Source organism: Trichechus manatus, unplaced genomic scaffold, assembly GCF_000243295.1.
Source record: "Trichechus manatus latirostris isolate Lorelei unplaced genomic scaffold, TriManLat1.0 scaffold00117, whole genome shotgun sequence".
Taxonomy (NCBI): domain Eukaryota; kingdom Metazoa; phylum Chordata; class Mammalia; order Sirenia; family Trichechidae; genus Trichechus; species Trichechus manatus.
Window position 1 is genome coordinate 6,096,274 of NW_004444053.1, and position 21,895 is coordinate 6,118,168.

Here is a 21,895-nt window from a genome sequence, read left to right on the forward strand (position 1 = left end):
AAGCATCTCATAACATGGATGAAACTGGAGGACATTATGCTGAGTGAAATAAGTCAATCACAAAAGGACAAATATTGTATGAGACCTCTACTGTAAAAACTCATTAAAAAGTTCACACACAAAAAGAAACAATCTTTGTTGGTTACAAGGGATGGGAGGGGTAGGGGGAAATACTAAATAGACAATAGATAAGTGGTAACTCTGGTGAAGGGTAAGACAGTACACAATACTGGGGAAGCCAGGACAACTTGTACAACAAAACGTCATGGAAGCTCCACAGATACATCCAAACTCCCTGAGGGACTGAATTGCTGGGTGGAGGGCTGTGGGTACCATGGTCTCGGGAAACATCTAGCTCAACTGGCATAACACAGTTTATAAAGAAAATGTTCTACATTCTACCTTGGCAAGTAGCATCTGGGGTCTTAAAAGCCTGTGAGAAGCCATCTAAGACTCCACCGGTCTCACCCCATCTGGAGCAAGGGAGAATGAAGAAAACAACATACAACAGAAAGATTAGTCCAAAGGACTAATGGACCACAACTACCACAGCCTCCACCAGACTGAGACCAGTACAACTAGATGGTGCCTGGCTACCACCACTGACTGCTCTGACCAAGATCACAACAGAGGGTCCTGGACAGAGATGGAGAAAAATGTAGAACAAAATTCGTACTTACAAAAAAAAAGACCAGGCTTACTGGCCTGACAGAGACTGGAGAAACCCCAAGAGTATGACCCCTCCGACACCTTTTTAGCTCAGTAATGAAGTCACTCCTGAGGTTCACCATTCAGCCAAAGATGAGACAGCCCCATACAACAAAACGAGACTAACGGGGCAAAACAGTCCAGGGACAAGGACTAGAAGGCAGGAGGGGACAGGAAAGCTGGTAATAGGGAACCCAGGGTTGAGAAGGGACAGTGTTGACATGATGTGGGTTGCTAACCATTGTCATAAAATAATATGTGTACTAACTGTTTAATGAGCAACTATTTGTTCTGTAAACCTTCATCTAAAGTACAATAAAAAAATGTGTGTAGTTTTAAGCTGCTGAGGTCATGTAATTTGTTATGCAGCAATAGAAAACCAATACACCACATCTGGTACTTTAATCAATTTGTCGGTATCTTGGTTCTGGATCTTGGAATATACTCGCTAGGATGAGGTTTAGGATAAGGACATACTTCTTCACACCAACAGCTATCTAACTAAAGCCCAAGAATCTGACCAATAACTAGATAACCTATTACAGTGTCAACAATTTCCAGGATTAGGGAAGTGACTCTTACCCTAATATCGTGAACCTGGGCCATTCAGTTTGCCTTCCATAATTAGTCTTTATAGCTTGGTCAATTGGTCCAGGGTCCTTCTCTCAACCTAATGTGTGATTCACTACTTTATCCATTCTTTTTCCCTTCCTGCCAGGATGCACAGCCTTCCAACACTAGATACATTCACTAAGGCATATTATTCATAATCTAACACCAATAATACAGCGAAACCTGGGAGAGCTGGAACTTGCTGGGTCTCACAAGTTGTATGCCTTTGACAGGATGCAGTCTACCACTTTTCTATCACTCTTTATTAGTGGAAAATATCTGAATTTTCCTTCTCTGACAGGGTTCTGCCTTACAAAGTTTCCAGCTTTCGCAAGTTTTACTGTATATACAGCAAAGGCTTTAAACTGAAAATTAGCCAGAAAACTTTGATCAGTATATGGTTTAGGATACGTAACATATAAAAAGAATGTGGAAGTAGCTCAAAAGATATTACTCTTCAAATAATTAAATCTATCACATTACGTTTATTATCACTCTAAAAATGGAAATCAAGTTATAGATTTAAAACCAAAACAGACCTTCAGATTATGCTAAACAAATGGATTTGACATAAGGCAACCAAGTTGAAAAAAACAAAAACCATCAACCAGAAACTGCATTTCCTTAGTAGCTCTGCGAAAATAAAAAGAATTGGGCTTTTATAATCTAGGAATTACATTTAGTTTACATAAATGGGTCAGAAAATTTCTTTCTGAAAAACACCAGATAGTAGATATTTTAGGTTTTGTTGGCCTTGAAGACTCTGCCACAACTACTCAGCTCTGCCACTGTAGCTCAAAAGCAACCACAGATAATATGTAAATAAATGGGTGTGCCTGTGTTTCAATAAAACTTTATTTACAAAAACAGGTGGCAGGCAGATTTGGCTCATGGGCTACAGTTTGCCAACACCTGGTTACAAAGGAATATGATAATCATTTAAACAAATGAATGTCTCAGGAACTTACTGCTTAATTTTATCATTTCTTGGTCCAAATCTTGGTCCAGATGGTCCCCTTCTAAAACAAAATACCAAGTAAATATTAGTAGCGATAGTATTAAAAAATAAAATAAAATAAAACACACACACACACACACACAATTGAGCTGAATTCTAAATATGGATCAGTCATTTCTTATAAGGAACCACATTTTACTGGTAATGCTGGAATTGAATGATGCAGAACCCTCTCTTGACTTCATTGGCACTTACTGCTAGCCATAATTAACCCAACTCTTCTGACTGTTATAACTTTCAGAGAAATTAGAGTTTATATAATCATTAATTATATATAAGTTGTTCTAATCAATAAATGCTGAAATATAACAACTAAACTGTCAGTGAATATGAATAGCTTCATGATTAACTGTAGAACAACTGAAAGTACAATTCACCTTGATCTTAGGCTATGATACTATGCTGACTGGCAGGTATGTGTGGAGAAAAAACTCACTCAAAACACTAAACATTTTTCAGTATGTTTCTTTGATCAGTCATCTTAAACTTACCAACATAGCCAAAGGGGAAATATAGCAGTGTATGAAAATATCAACATTTCTCAAATTATTATCTCTCTATTATCCATTTTAATATTCTTGACATAAAAACTTTTGGATACTTTAAGTATTTATCATTCCTCTAAAGATACATAATAAAGTATAAACCACAAAGCTAAAAAGAAAATAGGTTCTTAAATTTCCAGGCACATAGCAACGTTTAAAGGAGGCAAAGAAAACAGCTATTGAGGAAGCAAACACATTTTTAGAGGGAAAAAATCAAACTGCCCACAGACAATTTAACATGATTTATATTTATGTTTATAAACATGAATATATTGTCTCTGCCTCGATTACTCTAAATTTATTCCATAAAGTCTTTAAAGCTCTAACTAAGCTCTCACTGGACCAGTATTCTATTCAAAATCAAAGTTAAACATTGAAATTCATAAAATACTAATATTCTGAACCAGAGGCCATCCCTTAAAATAGGCCAGAGTGAGAAAGAACTGGTTAACTGAAAAGCAAGTAAAAGCAACCATTAAATGAGATGATAAAAGTGAAACAGCTAATCTAAAAATTATTAGATTAAAATTAACCCAGGTATAACCTTAAACTCGTTGCCACTGCATCAATTCCAACTCAAAACAACCCTATAGGACAGAGTAGAACTGCCCCATAGGGTTTCCAAGGAACAGCTGATGGATTAGAACTGCCGACCTTTTGGTTAGCAGTCAAGCTCAACCACTGCACCACCAGGGCTCCAACCCAGGTATAGGTTAAAAAAAAAAAAGAAGTAGCTATGTTTGTTTCATCTATTAAGTAATATGAGACTTTAAAAATATTCATGGAAAAAAAAAAACAAAAGCCGATTCTTTCAAAAATGAAAATTGATGAACTTCTAGTCAGACTGATTAGGAGAAAAAAAGAAAAGACCCAAATTACTAATAGGAATGCAAGAAGGGAGATCACTACAGATAAATGTAACACGGTTATGTAAGATTAACGAAGAGAAGCCAGGTGAAGGGCAAATGGGTTCTCTGTATTACCTATGCATCTCTTCCATAAGTCTAAAATTATTTTAAATTAAAATAAAAATATATATAACCTCCCCCCACAAAGAATATTCCAGGACTAGATGGATTCAGTGTTAATTTCTATCAAACATTTAAGGAAGAAAGGATACCAATTCTACACAAACTGTTTAGGAAAACTGAAAAAGAAAGAACATTTCCCAACTCATTCTATGAGGCCAGCAATAACTTAAATACAAATAAACAAAACAGAAAAAGACATAACTATTGTTTTAGTTATCTAGTGCTGCTATAAACAGAACTACCACAAATGGACGGCTTTAACAAACAGAAACTTATTCTCTCACAGTTAGGAGACTAGAAGTTGGAATTCAGGGCACCAGCTCCAGGGGAAGGCTTTCTCTCTCTGTTGGCTCAGGGGGAAAGTCCTTGTCATCAGTCTTCCCCTGGTCTAGCAGCTACTCAGCACAGGGGCTCTAAGTCCAAAAGGCGCACTCTGCTCCTGGCTCTTCTTGCTTGGTAGTAATTAGGTCCCTCTCCTCTCTGCTCACTTTTCTCTTTTATATCTCAAAAGAGACTAACCCAAGATACAACCTAATTCTGTAGATTGTGTCCCATCTCATTAACATAACTCTCTAATCATGCCTCATTAACATCACAGAGGTTAGGATTTACAACACATAGGAAAATTACATCAGATCACAAAATAAAGGACAATCACACAATACTGGGAATTATGGCTTAGCCAAGTTGACAGATATTTTGGGGGGATACAATTCAATCTACCCCATCAATCATCTCAAAAGTCCTAAGTCAACTCCAAGTTCAAATTTCATCCTGAGGCAAAATTCCTCTTCATCTGTGACATCTAGAATACAAGTTACCTGCTTCCAAAGTACAATGGTGGAACAGGCACAGGGTAGACTTTCATTACAAATGGGAGAAACTGGAGGGAAAGAGGGCATAACAGGCAGCAAGCAAGTCAGCAGAACACATTACATTAGCTCTCAAGGCTTGAAAATAATCCTGTGTTCTCTGAGACCATTTAGGCAATGGCCCTGCCCTCCAGACTCTGGGTGTTGGCCACACTCTCTGGATTCTGGGTGGAGGCCCCTTGGCCCTGGACTTCAGCTCCACCTGCCAGGCCCACTGGGATGGCAACTCTGCTCCCTTGGATTTGGGCAGCCCCATTCTCCTAGTCTGAGTGGCAACCCTAACCCCTCAGTCCTGGCAGGCCCTATTCTTCTGCTCCTTGGGCATGGTAACCCCACCCCTATCACCCTGGTACTTGTGAATGGCAGTCCCACAGTCCGGAACCAAGCTGGTAAAGATCTGACTCCTTGAAACCTAGGAGGCCACGGCTCCACTCTTTGAGATCCAACAGGCCATGGTTTCATCCTTTGCGATCCCAAAGGTCACGGCCATACTCTTTGAGACGGAGGCAGCTCTGCTTTCTGTGCTCCTTGTCTCTTCAGCTTCTATTTCCTGGTTCCTTAGCCTCTTGGCCCCTCAGGCCTCTTGGGCCAGCCCAGCCTCTGCTATCCTTCTCAGGCAAGAGTTACAAAGCTCTTTAGCTGTTTTGATAAGTGCGTAGAGGCACTCCACTCTGCCAGTAAACCTTGGCCGGAAGGCACTCAGCTCTCACATTCCACGGGTTGATGAGCCTGGCTCCACCAACAAGTGCCTGGAGGCACCCCACTTCGCCAGGAAGCCTCCTGCCCAAAGGCTCTCAGCTCTCTCGCCATTTCATGCCAGTCCCTGGTTCTGCTGCTACCATTTCTGTTGCTGCTTCTAGCCATTTGTGCTGTCTGTTGTTATAGCTCTCCTCACTTCCTCTGAGCCCTCACCAGAACTGTCTTTGTGTCCATAATTCCACCAACACTCTCTTCAAGACCACCTAGGTTTTTACTATTAGGCACTTTAAAACTCTTCCAGCCTCTACCCATTCACAGTTTCAAAACCACTTCCACATTGTAGGTATCTATCTGTCAGAGCAGCACCTCACTCTTCCGGTACCAAATTCTGTCTTAGCTATCTAGTGATGCTATAACAGAAATACCACAAGTGGGTGGCTTTAACAAACAGAAGTTTATTCTCTCAACAGTCTAGGGGGCTAAAAGTTCGAATTCAGGGCATCAGCTTCAGGGGAAGGTTTTCTCTCTCTGTCGGCTCTCGGGAAGGTCCTTGTGATCAATCTTCCCCTGGTATAAGAGCTTCACAGCGCAGGGACCCTGAGTCCAAAGGACACACTCTGCTCCTGGCTTTTCTTGCTTGGTGGCAAATAGGTCCCTCTCCTCTCTACTTGCTTCTCTCTTTAATATCTCAAAAGGAATTGACTCAAGATACAACCTAATCCTGTAGATTATGTCCCACTTCATTAACATAGCCTGCCTCTAATTCTACGTTATTAATATCATAGAGGTTAGGATTTACAACACATAGGAAAATTACATCCCATCACAAAATGGAGGACAACCACACAATACTGGAAATCATGGCCTAGCCAAGTTGACACACATTTTGGAGGGACACAATTCAATCCATAACAACTATCAACCAACCATTATCTCTCATGAACATAGATGCAAAAAGTCTTGGCAAACTGATTTCAACAATGTTTAAAAGGATACTGCATGATGATCAAGTAGGGTTTATTCCAAGAATGCAAGGTTGGTTTAAAATTCCACAATCAATCAACATAAATCAGCACTTGAACAGACAAAGAAAATCCATATGATCATCTCAACAGATAAAGAAGAAACACCTGACAAAATTCAACATCAATTATGACAAAAACTCTTAGCAAACTAGGTACAAGAGAACTTCCTCAGCCTGATAAAGGGAAACTACAAAAAACCTACAGTTAATATCCAACTTAATGGTGAAAGACTGCATAGTTTCTCCTAAGATCAGGAATAAGGTAAAAACATCCTTCCTCACCATGATTATTCAATATTGTACTGGAGATTCTAGCCAGAGCAACAAGCTAAGAGAAAAAAATAAAAGGCATATACCAAAAAAAAAACCATATTGCTGTCGAGTTGATTCTGACTCATAGTGACCCTACAGGACAAAGCAGAACTGCTCCATAGGGTTTTCAAGGAGTGGCTGGTAGGTTCGAACTGCTGATCTTTTGGTTAGCAGCTGCAGCTTTTAACCACTGCGCCACCAGGGCTCCAAAGACTGGATAGGAGGAAGTAAAAGTGTCTTTATTTGCCAATGACATAATCACCTATGCAGAAATTCTAATGAAAGTTACAAAAAAGCTACTAGAACTAATAAGTGAGTTTAGCAAGATTGCAGAACACAAAGTCAATTTATAAAAATCAATTGTATTTCTATATATCAGCAACGAATACAGTCAGTCCCTGGATTACAAACGAGCTCCATTCCTAAGTGTCTTTAAGTATAATTTGTATGGAAATCAGAACAGTTAGCTACAATTCATATCAAACGTCAGTTAGTCAAATGTTTGTCTTGGTATACAGTATACCTTTCTGTGCATAAAAACAATAAATACTTTTGGATACACTAAAACATCTTAAACATAGTAATACAGTAATAATAATAATATTTTGATGCACATCACAAAGTGTGCCCACTTCTTATTACAAACCATAGTATGTACCTCGAATTTTTAATATAGTAGACTTTTCTGGGGTTGATTTGTAACTACTGGTTGTACATAAGTCAGACGTTCATAATCTGGGGACCACCTGTGACAGGAAATTAAAATTTTTTCAATGCCATTTTTAGTAGCATCAGGAAGTTATAAAATACTTAAGGATAAACTTGACAAAAAATGTACAAAATTTAGACACTGAAAACTATAAATGAGAGAAATTAAAGAGGACCAAAATAAATATATATACCATGTTCATGGGTCAGAAATTTCAGTATCGTTAAGATATTAATTCTCCCCAAATTTATTTATAGATTGAATGCAATCTTAATCAAAATTCTAGCAAGATTTTCTTAAGAAATTACCAAGATGATTCTAAAATTTATATGAAAATGCATAGAATCTCTAATAGCCAAAAGAACTTTGAGAAGTATAAAGTTGAAAGACATACACTACACTACATTGTGAATTATTATAAAGTCATAGTAATAAAAATAGTGTGGTATTGATGTAACATAGACATATAGATCAACAGAAGAAAACAAGAATCTAGAAATAGATCCCCATATATATGTTTAGTTACTTTTTTACAAAGTTTCTGAGACAATGCAACGGCAAAACGATAATCTTTTCATCAAATGGTGATAGAATAATTGGATAGCCACACCCCAGAAAAAATGAACCGTCACCCTTACCTTACACCATAAACAAAAATTAACTTGAAATGGATAATAGACCTAAATGTAAGAGTTAAAAACTATAAAACTCCTGGAAAAAAACACAGAGAATACCTTAGTGCCCTTGAGTTTGGCAAAGATTTCTTAAATATAACACAAAAAAGTAAAAACAATGTAAGAAATTTTTCAATAAATTGATTTCATCAAAACCAAAAACTTTGCTCTGCAAAGGATACTGTTATGAAAATGGAAAGTAAGTTATAGACTGGGAGAAAATATTTGCAAAACATATATCCAACAAAAAATGTGTATCTGGAATATGTAAAGAACTCATGACTTAATAGAATCCTTCAATATTGCAACTCGAGGCTCGAATTTTTTCTTCAGTTCTGTCAGCTTGAGAAATGCGGAGTGTGTTCTTTTCTTTTGGTTTTCTAACTCCAGGTCTTTGCATATTCATTATAATATTTTGTCTTCTCGAGCTGCCCTTTGAAATCTTCTGTTCAGTCATTTTACTCCATCATTTCTTCTCTTTGCTTTAGCTACTCCACATTCAAGGGCAAGTTTCAGAGTCTCTTCTGACATCCATTTTGGTCTTTTTTTTCTTTCCTGTCTTTTTCTCACATGCAAGTTCAAGCTGAAGCTGAAGAAAATTAAAACAAGTCCACAAGAGCCAAAATACAACCTTGAGTATATCCCACCTGAATTTAGACACCATCTCAAGAACAGATTTGACGCACCGAACACTAATGACCAAAGACCCGATGAGCTGTGGAATGACATCAAGGACATCATACATTAAGAAAGCCAAAGGTCATTAAAAAGACAGGAAAGAAAGAGTGCAATACTACTGAACAACAAAAAGAAACAATCTATTGATACAAGCAATAGCATGGCTGAATATCCAAATTATTACGCTAAGTAAATGAAGCCAGTAAAAAAGGGACATACTTAATGATTCCAATCATATAAAATTCTAGAAAATACAAATTAATCCATAGTGACAGAATGCAGACCAGGGATTGCCTGGAGACTGGGAGAGCAATGGATTACCAGGGGTGATGAGGAAAATTTTGGAGTGACAGCTATGTTCATTATCTTGATTTTGGTGATGATTTCAAGAGTGTAAACATATGTCAAAATTCATATTGTACACTTTAAACATATAAATTTTAATGTATGTCAATTACACCTTAATAAAGCTATATATATATTTTTAAAAACTCACAGAAAAAAGTCCTCTTCTTCATCTGAATCATCTTCCAAAAGATTTCTCTGTTAAAAGAAGAAAAAGATGGGTTTTCAGATTTAGAAAGGAGTAATGAAACAAGTCCTATCCTGGTGAAATTTCTTAACTCCAAGCTTCCAGACAGAAGGAAGAGTGATTACTTATATATGCTTCACTGGAAGTTAAAAGATGTGGAACAACCTTTACAGGCTTCCCAAAGAAAAGGTTTATAATTTCAGAATCTTGTAGCTGACTCAGATGTAGAAAGGTCATGAAGCTGGCTGTGGGAGTAAGGAACTGCAGGCAATGAGGAAGAAGCCAGTCCCTTCTCCTTCCTCTTGCCTTCTGGTCTCTCTCTATTAGCAGAAACTAACAGGGTAAAGGAGAAATGTAGTTTGCAGAGTTCAACTTTAACATCAGAGAGAACAGTACAGACGGGTAGGTTGGAACTGACAAACAAGAGCTTCGTACTTGGCAGTTTACCTTTTAGCTTCTCAGTCCACAAATAGCCCTCTACACATCTGAACTTCTAAACAAAAACAACTTTATAATTTTGCCTTATAAAATGCAATTACTCTCTTTAAAATGAAGGTACTCTCACCATCTCCCCAAAAGGGGGACATAAAGTCCAAAAAACAGGCTAAATAAGGGTAAAAAATAGATCTTCTCAGACACACAAGAACTCATATACCACCTGCTGTAGGCAAAAAATGACCCTCCAAAGATGTCTACACCCTAGTCCCTGAAATTTGTGAATATGTTACTTTGCAAGGTAAAAGCGACTTTGCAGATATGATTAAGAATCTTCAGGTGAGAAAATCATTATAGATGATCCAGGTGAGCCCAAGATAATCACAAAGGTCCTTATAAGAGGGAGGCAGAAGATGTTATACTGTTGGCTTTGAAAATGGAGGAAAAAATATGAGCCATGGAATGCAGGTGGCCTCTAGAAGCTATAATAGGCAGAGAAACAGAATGCCCCCTAGAGCCCCAGAAGAAAGATGTCCTAGCACACCAGGACCCATTTTGGACTTCTAACCACCAGAACCATAAGATAATAAATTTCTGTTATTTAAGTCACTAAGTTTGTGGTAATTTATATAGCAGCAATGGGAAATGAATACACCATCCATGTACCTTTTCTGAGGAAAGTACTCAAAGAATTACACCAGCCAGAAAGAAAATTAAACCAGAGCAAAAATCTTAAGACAGAGATTTATCTATCAATGAATCTAACAAAATGTATGGTCAAATCTAACTGGATGATGATAATGTGATTGTGAATTGTAACTTACAGCTACTGAAAAAAAAAAGGCATAATATAAGAAAAAGCCTATAAAAAACCTAAAACTTTTCTAACAAAGTCGAGGAGCTGGGAATGGGAGACTGAAGTGAGGAATTAACAGCATAATAATACACTTATCTTGGTGAGGAGTGGAGTGGAGTGGAGGAAGGAGGAATAGGACTAAAATGGGAAAAAACAATAGAAGGGGCATACTTTTTAGTGTGTTGACACAACACAGATCTAAACATTCTTGTTAAAATATTAAGTTAACCAATAACAAAAGAAACAGTGATGGAGTAATATTTCTAAATTGCCTAGTGATACTGGGAATAGGGAGAGTGTTGAGAAAAAATAATCCAGCAAACAAAGTAAGGGAAAAGAGGAAAAATAAAACAAATATAAAAAATATCATTGTATCTCTGTAAAATAATATATAACATAAAGAGTAAAAAAAAAAAAATTAAAGGATGTACTCAATATTCATTTAAAAAATATTGCTGAGTATCTTTTAGGTACTAGGTACTGTTCTAAGTACCAAGCACACACAGCTTTGAACAAAACAGACAAGGTCCAAGCTCTCACAGAAAAATATTTGACAGGGATAAATGCTATGTAGAAAACTAAAACAGTGATGGGACAGAAAGTGACAATGCCTACATGAGATTAGCTTGTCATGGAAAATCACTCTGAAAAGGTGAAATTTAAGCTGAAATCCAAATAGTAACAAGGAGCCAGCCAAACAAAGATCAGGGTGAAGAGCATTTGTTGCTGGCAGAGGGACCAGCTAGGGCAGAAAAAGCCCAAATATATTAGTTATCATAATAAATGTGCATGTTTGAATGCCCCTATTTAAAACAAAAAGTCTATGATTAGGGTTTTAAAAAATCCAGCCATATCTGTTTATAAGTAGTTCACCTAAAACAAATATCAAATAAAGGATAAAAAAAGGAAAAGATACATTGGCAAATTCTAACAAAAAGTATGTTAGAGTCAGTAATACAGATACAAAGAGGAATCTTAGGGCAAAATCATTACACAATCAAATAAGAAGATTTTCAAAGATAAAATGAACAATCCACCAAGTAGATTTAACAGCAAGAACATTATATACCTAACAACATAGCACAAGATACATAAAGCCAAAGCTGTTCGAATTACAAGGACAAATTACCCATTCAAAATCATAAGGAGGATTTAACATACCCTCCAGAGATGGTCAAACCAAAAAGACAAAGAACAAGTATATAGAATTTTGTACTCAAATAGCAACTTTTTTTTTCAAATATCCAAAAAATGAAAAAGTCACAAAATAATTTCAATAAATTCCAAAAAAGTAGAAATTACACAAGCCACACTTTCTGATCACAATACAGTAGAAATTAAAACAAATAACAAAAAGAAATTTTAAAATTAACTCTTATGCTAAAATGTACATGAAGTTGAACAGACTATTTAGAAATGAATGACACTGGGAATATTACAGTTCAAAATCTGTAGGGCATGGCCACAATAGTACTTAAAAGAAAATGTGACCTAAATGCATTTATTTATGAAACCACAAAGCCTGTAAATGTATGAAATAGTATTTAACTCTTAAGATGGGTAAACTGTTATATTCCTAAGTAACACATCCAAGAAGCTTAAAGAGAAAGATTCAAGAATCTGATTATATAAAAGTTAAAAACTTGAAGAACAGAAGATGTAATAAACAAGGTTAAAACGCAAGCAAGAGACTGGGAAAAAATATCTGCAACATACATTCAGATAAAATAATTGACATCTGTATTACATAAAGAGCTCTGACAAATCAGTCAGAAAAAGAGATATTATAGAAAAATAGTCAAAGGATAGGATTAGACAATTCTCAATAGGAAAAGAAATGGACAATGACCACATGAAAAGATGTTCAACATCAATAATAATCAGGGAAATCAATGCATTAACTCATTCCTTCAACAAATACTTCTTGAATGATATTCTTGCTTATAAGTATTAACAGACAATCATTATATTTATGATGCAGTTTATGTGGCTTAGAGGATGATAATACTAAAGATAAGGTGTGTTTATTTTAGTTGTACACTGAGAAATACACCATGAAAACCAATGACTTTTTACTCATTCATTCAACAAGTTTACGTGCTAGGGATACAATGTCAAAGTATAACAGGACACAATGAAATACCACTTCATACCCCCTAGGATGGCTATCATCAAAAAGTTAATAACAAGTGTCCATAGGATGTGGAAAAAGTGGAACCTTCATACATTGTTGTTGGGAATGTAAAATGGTGCAGTCACTGGAAAACAGTTTGGCAGTTCCTCAAAAGGTTGAACATGGGGTTACTACAAAATTTAGCAAGTCCATTCCTAGGTATATATCCAAGAGAAATGAAAGCATGTGTCCACGCAAAAACTTGTACATGAATGTTCATAGTGGCATTATTTGTAACAGGCAAAAAGTAGAAACAAATCCAAATGTCCATCAACTGATAAATGGATAAACAAAATGTGGCATATCCATAGACTGGAATATTATTTGGCAATAGGAAGGAATGACGTCCTGGTACATGCTACGACATGAATGAACCTTGAAAACATCATGCTAAGTGAAAGATGCCAGCTACAAAAGATCAAATATTGCATGATTCCATTTACATGAAATATCCAGAAGAGACAGATCTATACATTTGTGGTTGCCTAGGGCTGCAGGGATGGGGAGAAAGGGAGATGACTGCTAAAATGTACATAGTTTCTTTTTAGGATGATGAAAATATTCTAAAATTGGGTGTAGTAATGGTTGCACAACTCTGTGCATATACTTAATACCAATGAATTGTACACTTTAAATGGGTGAATTGTATGGTTTGTGAATTATATTTCAATAAAGCTGTTACAAAAGAGGAAATCTTGGTGGCGTAGTGGTTAAGAGTTCGGCTGCTAACCAAAAAGGTCAGCAGTTCGAATCCACCAGGCACTGCTTGGAAACCCTATGGGGCGGTTCTACCCTGTCCTATAGGGTCACTATGAGTTGGAATTGACTCAGTGGCAACGGGTTTGGTGGTTTTGGTTACAAAAGAAAAGTATAATGGGAAAGAGAAGTAGTACTTTTTAAAATTTTAAAGTAATTTACAGATTATTAGAACCAGTTATCAAACTTCATAATCTGATAAATATTCAAAAAGGAGGTCTCTGTTTAAATAAACAGCCAACATCCTATTTTTACAATAAATTCTACAAGTAATCAACCCATAATGTAAATACAAAGTGTATGGTTACAGTCTCAATAGTGGAACTCATTTAGGACTGTACATGTTATGTTTTTAAGTATATACACAAAGCTTATTTTAAAACCCTTACAGGATTTAATCTACTGGTAGATTCTAACCATCTTAAAAAAAAAAAAAAAAAACTGTTGAAAGAGTCAGAACAAGACAAATGTTTACTATATTGTACTCATTAGATGTTGGATAGAGTGGATAATATGAGGTTCTGATGTTGTGCAAAAAGGAACATGCAAAACGAAGTCAAGCAGACTATAAGCTCCCTAAGAGCAGAGACCCTGCCCTCCAGTTCTTAGCACATTGCCTAACACATGGAAGGTGGTCAATAAATATTTGTTGGATGAATGAGCACATGAATGAATGTTAAGAAGAAAGGGAGTGAGGCAGGGCTTCAGGCTGCTACGTAAAAAGGAATAAGAACATTAATTCCTTCCCTCAATATTTATTGAGTACTTTAATAACATTCATATCAAATGTCTTCTTCCAAAATGTTACATAATTTATAGATTTATACATACTTGTACAAAATGTTTCTGGAATAAACTAGAAATTAAAACAGTATATAAAAGATTCTCTGAACTCTGAGGCAATTACAGGTCCAGAATGCCTTACCTGAAATTCCAAAATCTAAAAAATTCTGAAAACCAAAAGGTTTTCTAAGTTTGGTACAAAATTCATTTGGAGGGAAACCTGATCCAAACTGATGTTAACTAACTTATTTATACACTTAATGTAATCTCACATATCACTGAGAAATATTAATGTGTTCTATTTCAAGGTGCTACCCAAGCCCCAGAACCTTGGTGATACAGCGGTTAGGCGCTCAGCTGCTAACTGCAAGGTCAGTGGTTTGAACCCACCAGCCACTCTGTGAAAGAAAGATGTGGCAGTCTGCTTCCGTAAAGATTTACAGCCTTGGAAACCCTATGGGACAGTTCTACTCTTCCTAGAGGATCACTATGAGTTGGAATTGACTCAATGGCAATGGATTTGAGTTTTGGTTACCCAAGTCCCCGAAAAGCTATTAGATAATATGCACTTAACTATCTTTCTAAAACCTGAAAAATTCTGAATAAGGCATTGTGTATTTGTATAAAATTTCTCTGAAAGATTAGAAGGAAGCTATGAGCGTGATTTGGTAGATAATGGAAACAGAATTCAATGAGTCACCAATCTAAGTAATACATACTTCTTAATATGTTTATACAAATAGGATTAGAATAAAGCCATAAATTTTAGATTTTTCTAAAATTATTTACAAAAGGAATGAAAACCTATGCTGAATCTTTCCTTTTTAAAGCTGAAAATCGTGAACTTACCCTTTCACTTTTCACAGAACCAGTGACATCATCGTCATTTAGGTGGCGTTTGAACTTGGGAGGCATATTTTTTACTCACAAAGTACTTCTCTACTTCCTAGTAGAATAAGAATTCACCACCTTAAAGAGAAAATAATTTTCATTAGATTTGAGGCTTTTGGGTATAAGCCAAAGTACGTAAAACAGCCTACAAGGCTCAGCATGATGGGGCCTCCCTCATTTCTCTTGACTTTGACTACTCCCCTCTCACTTGTTCTGCTCCAGTGATCCTAGCCTCCATGCTTGGCCTCAACATGTAAGAGACAGCTAAAGCCATGAGAAATAGCTAAAACCTTAAGAGCACATGTATAGGAAATGAGTAACTTAAGGATTTTATAAAATAAAAGAACAGATAGTCCTGGAGAAGGGAAAAATAGGAAGTGGTCCTCTGAAAATGAAACATAATGAGATTTTAACTTGGAGTCAGAAAACAGTGGAACTCTTAGTTCTCTCACTTTTAGCTGCTGAAACAATGATTGCATTTCCTCATCTGTAAAGTGGTGATTTTTAGCCTTCTGCATGGAGTTGGAACGGTCAAATTGGATAATACAGGCAAAAACATTCTGCAAACTGTAACATTCAATTCCAAGGCATACAACAAGGTTCTCTGTAAAAAGGGCTAAGTTTGGTAATTACTGGGTTAAGTAAAGCTAGTTTTCTTTGCTACAGAAATTCTCACAGCCTTTTAAGTGCTAATATGCACTGTGACTTTCCAGAAAAATGCCTGTGTATGCAACATAGTCAAAATTTACTTGAGAAAAAGTCCTATGCTAATACAAGGTTTCGGAATCTCGGGTTAGACAATGAATATCAAGAATAGCTAAAATGTACTGAATGTTTTACTATGTGCCGGGCACTGTGCTCAGTGATTTACATGCACTTTCTTTTAATCCTTACAACACTCCTAAAGTAGGCATTGGAAACTGAAAGAAAATTAAGGCATACTAGGAATAAGTAACACTGTTAGTCACTTAACTCATTTAAATAGCAGAAATACAGGCCTAAACCAGTCGATGTTTTAATATGTACTCAATTAGTTGTCCACCAGGTTATAAAAGTCTTTTAGAAAGGCACCCTTTCCCTCTAACAACCCGATAGGTAGCCCTCAAAAAAGCTCCACAATAAGAAACACCTCTAAGATCTTTAAATGTTGTCAGGTCCAGTTTCATAAACCAAATAAAAGTAATATTTTAAGTCAGCTTCTGGTCAAAATAAATTCACAGAGACAATTTTCTTTGATAAGAAATGCTCCCAAACTAGAAATTTAATCACTTGAAACAACAACCAAACTCTTACTACAGTTCTTCATTCTGCAATATTTCTGTCATACCTCTGGCCATTTTATTCATCATACTTTGATTTTAGAATAATTCATTCATGCAGAAATGTTACAGAATGCATGGAGAAACAGATGACAAAGGAAGCATAGAAGAATTTGAGTTGCTTCATATATATATGGAAACCCTGGTGGCATAGTGGTTAAGAGCTATGGCTGCTAATCAAAAGGTCGGTGGTTTGAATCCACCAGGCACTCCTCGGAAACTCTATGGGGCAATTCTACTCTGTCCTATAGAGTCACTATGAGTTGGAAGCTACTTGACCGCAACAGGTTTGGTTTATATATATATATGTATATGAAGATAATATATCAGGTATACATTATCTGTACTTTACATTGTAAATCCTACAAATGGGCTGCCTCAACATCCCAAAGCAAACAACACAGAGACACAACATCTTTATGAAATATAGAGTAAAGCTATAACCTTAACGATGAGCAAACCCATTTCAGGTCCAATAATCCAATAATCAGGCTCATGAAACCAAGAAACCAATGTCTGACAAACAGAAAAGCCATCAGCAAAGCAGGAGGCAGATTAATTAGCTACATTCATGTATGAGGGCAACTGATGATATTTGCACCAAATAACTAATAGAAATGAACCATGCTCAGAAATCAGACTTGCACATATTCTGCCTAAGATTTCACCTGCAAAACAGTACAGGTGAATCAGGTGTTTGTGCCTAGGTATATATGCAAATAAGGGAGCCTTCATGACCTATGAAGGATAGATAACCACTACTCAATTCACTAAAAAGTGTCACATCACCATATGCTTCTAATGCCATGACTATACCTTTAAATTTTAATGCATGTATTTTTTAAGAAGTAGCACGTTCTCCATTCAATGGTTTCTCTATTCAGTGGTTTTACACATAATAAACTTCTAACCTGTTGTTTAATAAATGCTGGCTTCTTTTCTGCTTTATTCAAAAACCCTATGTGTTTCATTTCACAAAAAGCTTGAATCCGGGCAGAGGCTTTCCTTTTCTCTGCCCCCATTCCCTCTCTTTCTCCTCTTCCTTCCTCTCTCATCAGCAGTCTTGGTGGGTGCAGTTTCACGGAAATAAAGTGATTTGGATGGACACAGCCTGGAGATGTCACCCGCAAAACCTGTCAAAGTGTAAATGATTCACGCCACCTCCCAGTCATTAAAAACGCAGCAGGATTGGCGCTCTTTATCCTGAGCTCTTAAATAATAAAACAGATCCACCCCTCTAGCAAGCAGATCCGTTCACCCCTACACCCCATCTGCCACACAGGCCATGTCCCCCGGCATCTGCTCCTAACTCTGGCCTTTCCTGCCCCAGGATATCCACTCACATTCCCGGCTGCCTCCCACTCTTCCTAGATCTTCCCCATCCCAGGCACTGCTCTTTTCCTATCTCCCCAGAGCATCTCTTAATTCCTATTCCTCTGCCTCCTCAACCGCCCCCATCCGCACACCCTAGTCGTTGCCCACCTTCCTCACGGCACTCCCGGCCCCTATCCCTCAACCCCCCTCCTACGCCCCGGCCCAGCCTTTTCCAACCCGGGGCTCCCTCGCCCCCTGCCCCAGGCCAGTCGCCCGGCCAGACCGGACGTTGCGGGGAGGCGGGGCAGGGGCGTCGTCTCCGCTTCCTTCCTCCTAACACCAGCCCCTCCTGTCGGGAGCAGGCCGGCGTCAGTACCTGTGGCTCCCGGGGAGCTCGGGGCAGCTCTTCTGGGCGGGCTGTGCAGGGCGGGCGGGGGAAGGAGCGGGCAGCAGGAAGGAAGGCGGGAGCGGGAGACAGTGGGCGCAGACCCGGTGTCTCCAGCTCCGCCGCAGCTGTGCCGCCGTCTCATCGAGCCGATCGGCGCTCCGCGGCCTGGCGGCTGGCGGAGGGGGCGGGACCAGTACGCGAAGATCGCGAGGGAGTCGATTAGGTCCTCCACTAGCCGGAAGGAGTGTGGTCGGCACGGAGCGTAGACCCGGATTCTAGGACTGTATTGTACTCAGAGGGAGGAAGAACAACTGGTTCTGGAGGTCTCAGCCAGGATCTGGCGTGCGTGGAGGGCGCTCGGGGAGGTGGGGGAGCGCTGAGAAGTCACTGAGGTTGGGCGCCAAGGGAATGCTCTTGACTGGAGTTGACGAGGCGTTTAGAAGGTACTCCCAGCCCCAGCAAAGGAAGCCGAGTAGGAAGAGGAGGATGGCTCGCAGCCTAAGGCTTCGGATTGTCTAGGGCCTTTTGCGAGAAAAGGAAATCCGTTTGATTCCTGTTTATAGAATCAGAGTTAGACCTGGAGAGAGATGTTGAGGGTTGCTAGGCCGGTCTCCTCGTTTTAGGTGTAAGGAATCTTTAGTTCAGAGAGGAGACTTGAGCTCACACAGCTAGTTTGGACAGTGTTCTTTCCCATGAATCGCTTAGTTGTAACCTAAAATATCTAGGTCCAAACAGACATTGGAGCCTTCTGGTTTCAGGTGGGAAATAACCCCTCTCTGGCCATTCCACCGTACTATTCACTACCTCCCCATCCCCCACCCCACCCCCATTTCATATCATATTTAAACCTCCATGCCTGCAATAGCTGGACATAGTAATACAAACAACTGATTTTGTTTCTGCTTTCTCTTATTTGTTTTATTTATCCATTCCTCCCTCCCACGCCCATCTGGATTGTTTTACTCGTTTTTTTTTCCTGTCACTTGTTTACTACACATACATCTTTTTAACTTAATATCTATGGGTCCTTTGTTGATACAGTGTTTTTACTACCTGAAATGGTGTGCCAGGTACTTCATAAAGACATCATGAAAATAAGGGGGAGTGTCTAAGTACGAGGAGACAAAGAACAAGAGGAGGAAAGCTCTGGGACACCGAAGGAAAGGAAAGAATGGACACCCTCTTACCAACTGCTCTTTTGGTTGGTGTTTGTTTCGACTTAAAAATGCACCAACTAATTGATAGCTGCATTGGCTAGGGCAATGACTATCAACCGTAGGTGAATCACCTGAAGTTGAATCACTTGGGTAGCTTTAAAAACTACTTATGCCCAGGCACTACTTTGAGATTCTGATTTAATTGGTTGGTGAGAAACGGTGAGCCATGGCCTTGTCAGTGGAAGCTTCTGAAAGCCTGATGTTAGACTCACACACTACCTGTGAGTCTACTGCTTGGGAGCCAGGCTTAGACTGAAAAAAAGCTTTTTAACTTTTTCTGCCTGGGCATGATGGTGAGACTATCCCAGATTCCATAGATGACACAGACATTCTTTTTATTAGATTAGTTGATTTTATATCTCTATATCTGCTTGTCTTTGGGGGCTTTCTTGCTTTGGTGCCTCAGCCAGTTATAGCTTTAGTCAATTATAGCCTCAGCCCATACACTTTGTCACCTTAAGGCAATGTTATATGATTACTGAGCTGCATGGGTATGCCTGTGAATAATCCACTCTTTGTTTCTTAGTTTGTTTTTCACCATAATTCTTTAATCCTGCCAATCATTTTGGTATGATTGTTTGGGGGAGGGTGAATAATGCAAGCCCCAACCTTTTTTCACCTGAACAAAGTCCCTTTGACTATCCCTGACATTTGTGAAAGCTTAGAAAATGTCATTTTACAATTAATATGGATGAAATATATTACTCATCCTGAAAGGGTATAAATAGCACTGGACTTTGGAGTTAGAACCAGGTTGCAGTCTTACCAACTTGAATTATTTCCTCTTTATTGAACTGCAGTTATTCAGATGTTGGTCCTCTAATTTTGCTCTATAAATCAGGTTCCTTTATGGCCTGCTTAGGAGTCCTGTTTCTCAAGTCTGCTAAAACAATCACTACTGATTCATCTACTTTCCAGCTTTTAATATTTTGTTGCAATTGTCTCTTATCCCATGAGGCAAAAAAATATAAATCAATTATAACCACATAAACAAATGTTCAATGTCACTCAAAATGTAAATCAACAGTGGAAGATCACTTTTCATCTATCAGTGACTAAGAAGGAAGGAGTTAAGCAGATCTACAAGCACGCAGGAGATGCAGTCTAATCTTCTTAAATGGTATTTGCTAGCACGAGAGTTCATATATATGGAATTCCGTTAGCAGCATGTCTCTGGGATAGGATTGTTTATGGTAGGTGCATCAGGAATCCATGGATTTGATGGGTATGATTCCCTGGAAAATGTCATGTCAGCTATATAATTATCTGAGCATAAAATGGAGATGTTTCTTACTGAGTTGGCACCTTCTGTGTGAAGGAAGTGTCTGCACACCTTACTTAGAGACCTCATATATTAACTGGTGCGAGGGTGCACCAACCAGTCTCTGATGTAGGGCCACGATGTTTTAACTAAGCAGGAGTCTGCTGGTTCAAGCATGCCATTGTCTTTATTATAAATTACATTGTTTACGATTTCTAGTTTCATTTTCTTCAAAGTAGAGCAAAAACTTAAAGACATCGTTGAATCAATTTGAGTGCAAAGTCTGTATAAATTTTGTACAATTTTTCCTGAAGTTTTAGAGATTTTTCTTACCCATACGTAATTTGACAATGATTCTATAAAAATTTGATTGTGGTAAATATGTATAATTTGCCATTTTAACCATCTTGAAGTATATAATTCAGTGGCATTACTTGAATTCACGATGTTGTTCAAAACTTTTTCATCACCCAAACAAAAACTATGTACCCATTAAGAAATAAATTCTCCTTCTCTCTTCCCCCCCAGCTTCTGGTAAACTCTAATCTACTTTCTGCCTTTATGAATTTGCTTATTCAAAGTATTATCCTGTAAACAGAATCATACAATTTTTTTTTTACATGTCTGGCTTATTTCACTTAGCATAATGTTTTCAAAGTCCATCCATGTTATAGCATGTATCAGAACTTCATTTCTTTTTATGGCTGAATAATATTCCATTCTCTGTATATACCACATTTTGACAGTAAAACCTGCCAAAGCTGGAATCTGTGTAAAGCAAAAACCTGTCAAAGAAGGAAAACAAAAATATTTTCCACAAATAGACAGCAATAGAAAAGTGTTAAGACTATCAAAGGCAGAAAACTTGCAAGACCCAGAAAAACGAGGCAGTCCCATCTAGTTCCAGCTCTCACACGTTTCACTGTACATTCATTTGTTGATGGACAATTGGGTTGTTCCTACCTTTTGGCTATTGTGAATAACACTGCTATGAACATTGGTGTACAAGTTTATCTTCCATAGTGATTTTTGTTTATTGTTCACCATTATCAATTTAGTTTTCATAGAAAAAATAGTATTCTATTTGT

At 37.9% G+C, this 21,895-nt stretch overlaps 1 protein-coding gene across 3 annotated transcripts in view; it reads right to left on the reverse strand.

Moving 5' to 3' along the window:
- Positions 1-18,397, reverse strand: part of VAMP4 (vesicle associated membrane protein 4) — a 36,294-nt gene extending 17,897 nt beyond the window's left edge. For 2 of the 3 annotated variants that reach the window (XR_002825260.1, XM_004384109.2), the window contains exons 1-4: positions 18,318-18,397; positions 15,267-15,386; positions 9,379-9,425; positions 2,289-2,339 (exon numbers count right to left, since the gene is read on the reverse strand). Coding sequence is in view for 2 of the 3 variants with exons in the window: in XM_004384109.2 (XP_004384166.1) it covers positions 2,289-2,339; positions 9,379-9,425; positions 15,267-15,332 (164 nt within the window). In the remaining variant the exon portion in view is untranslated. Of the gene's footprint in view, positions 1-2,288; positions 2,340-9,378; positions 9,426-15,266; positions 15,387-17,538; positions 18,113-18,317 lie in introns of those variants that run through there. The other variant, XM_023738464.1, reaches the window with a different exon arrangement.
- Positions 18,398-21,895: the final 3,498 nt, after the last annotated feature.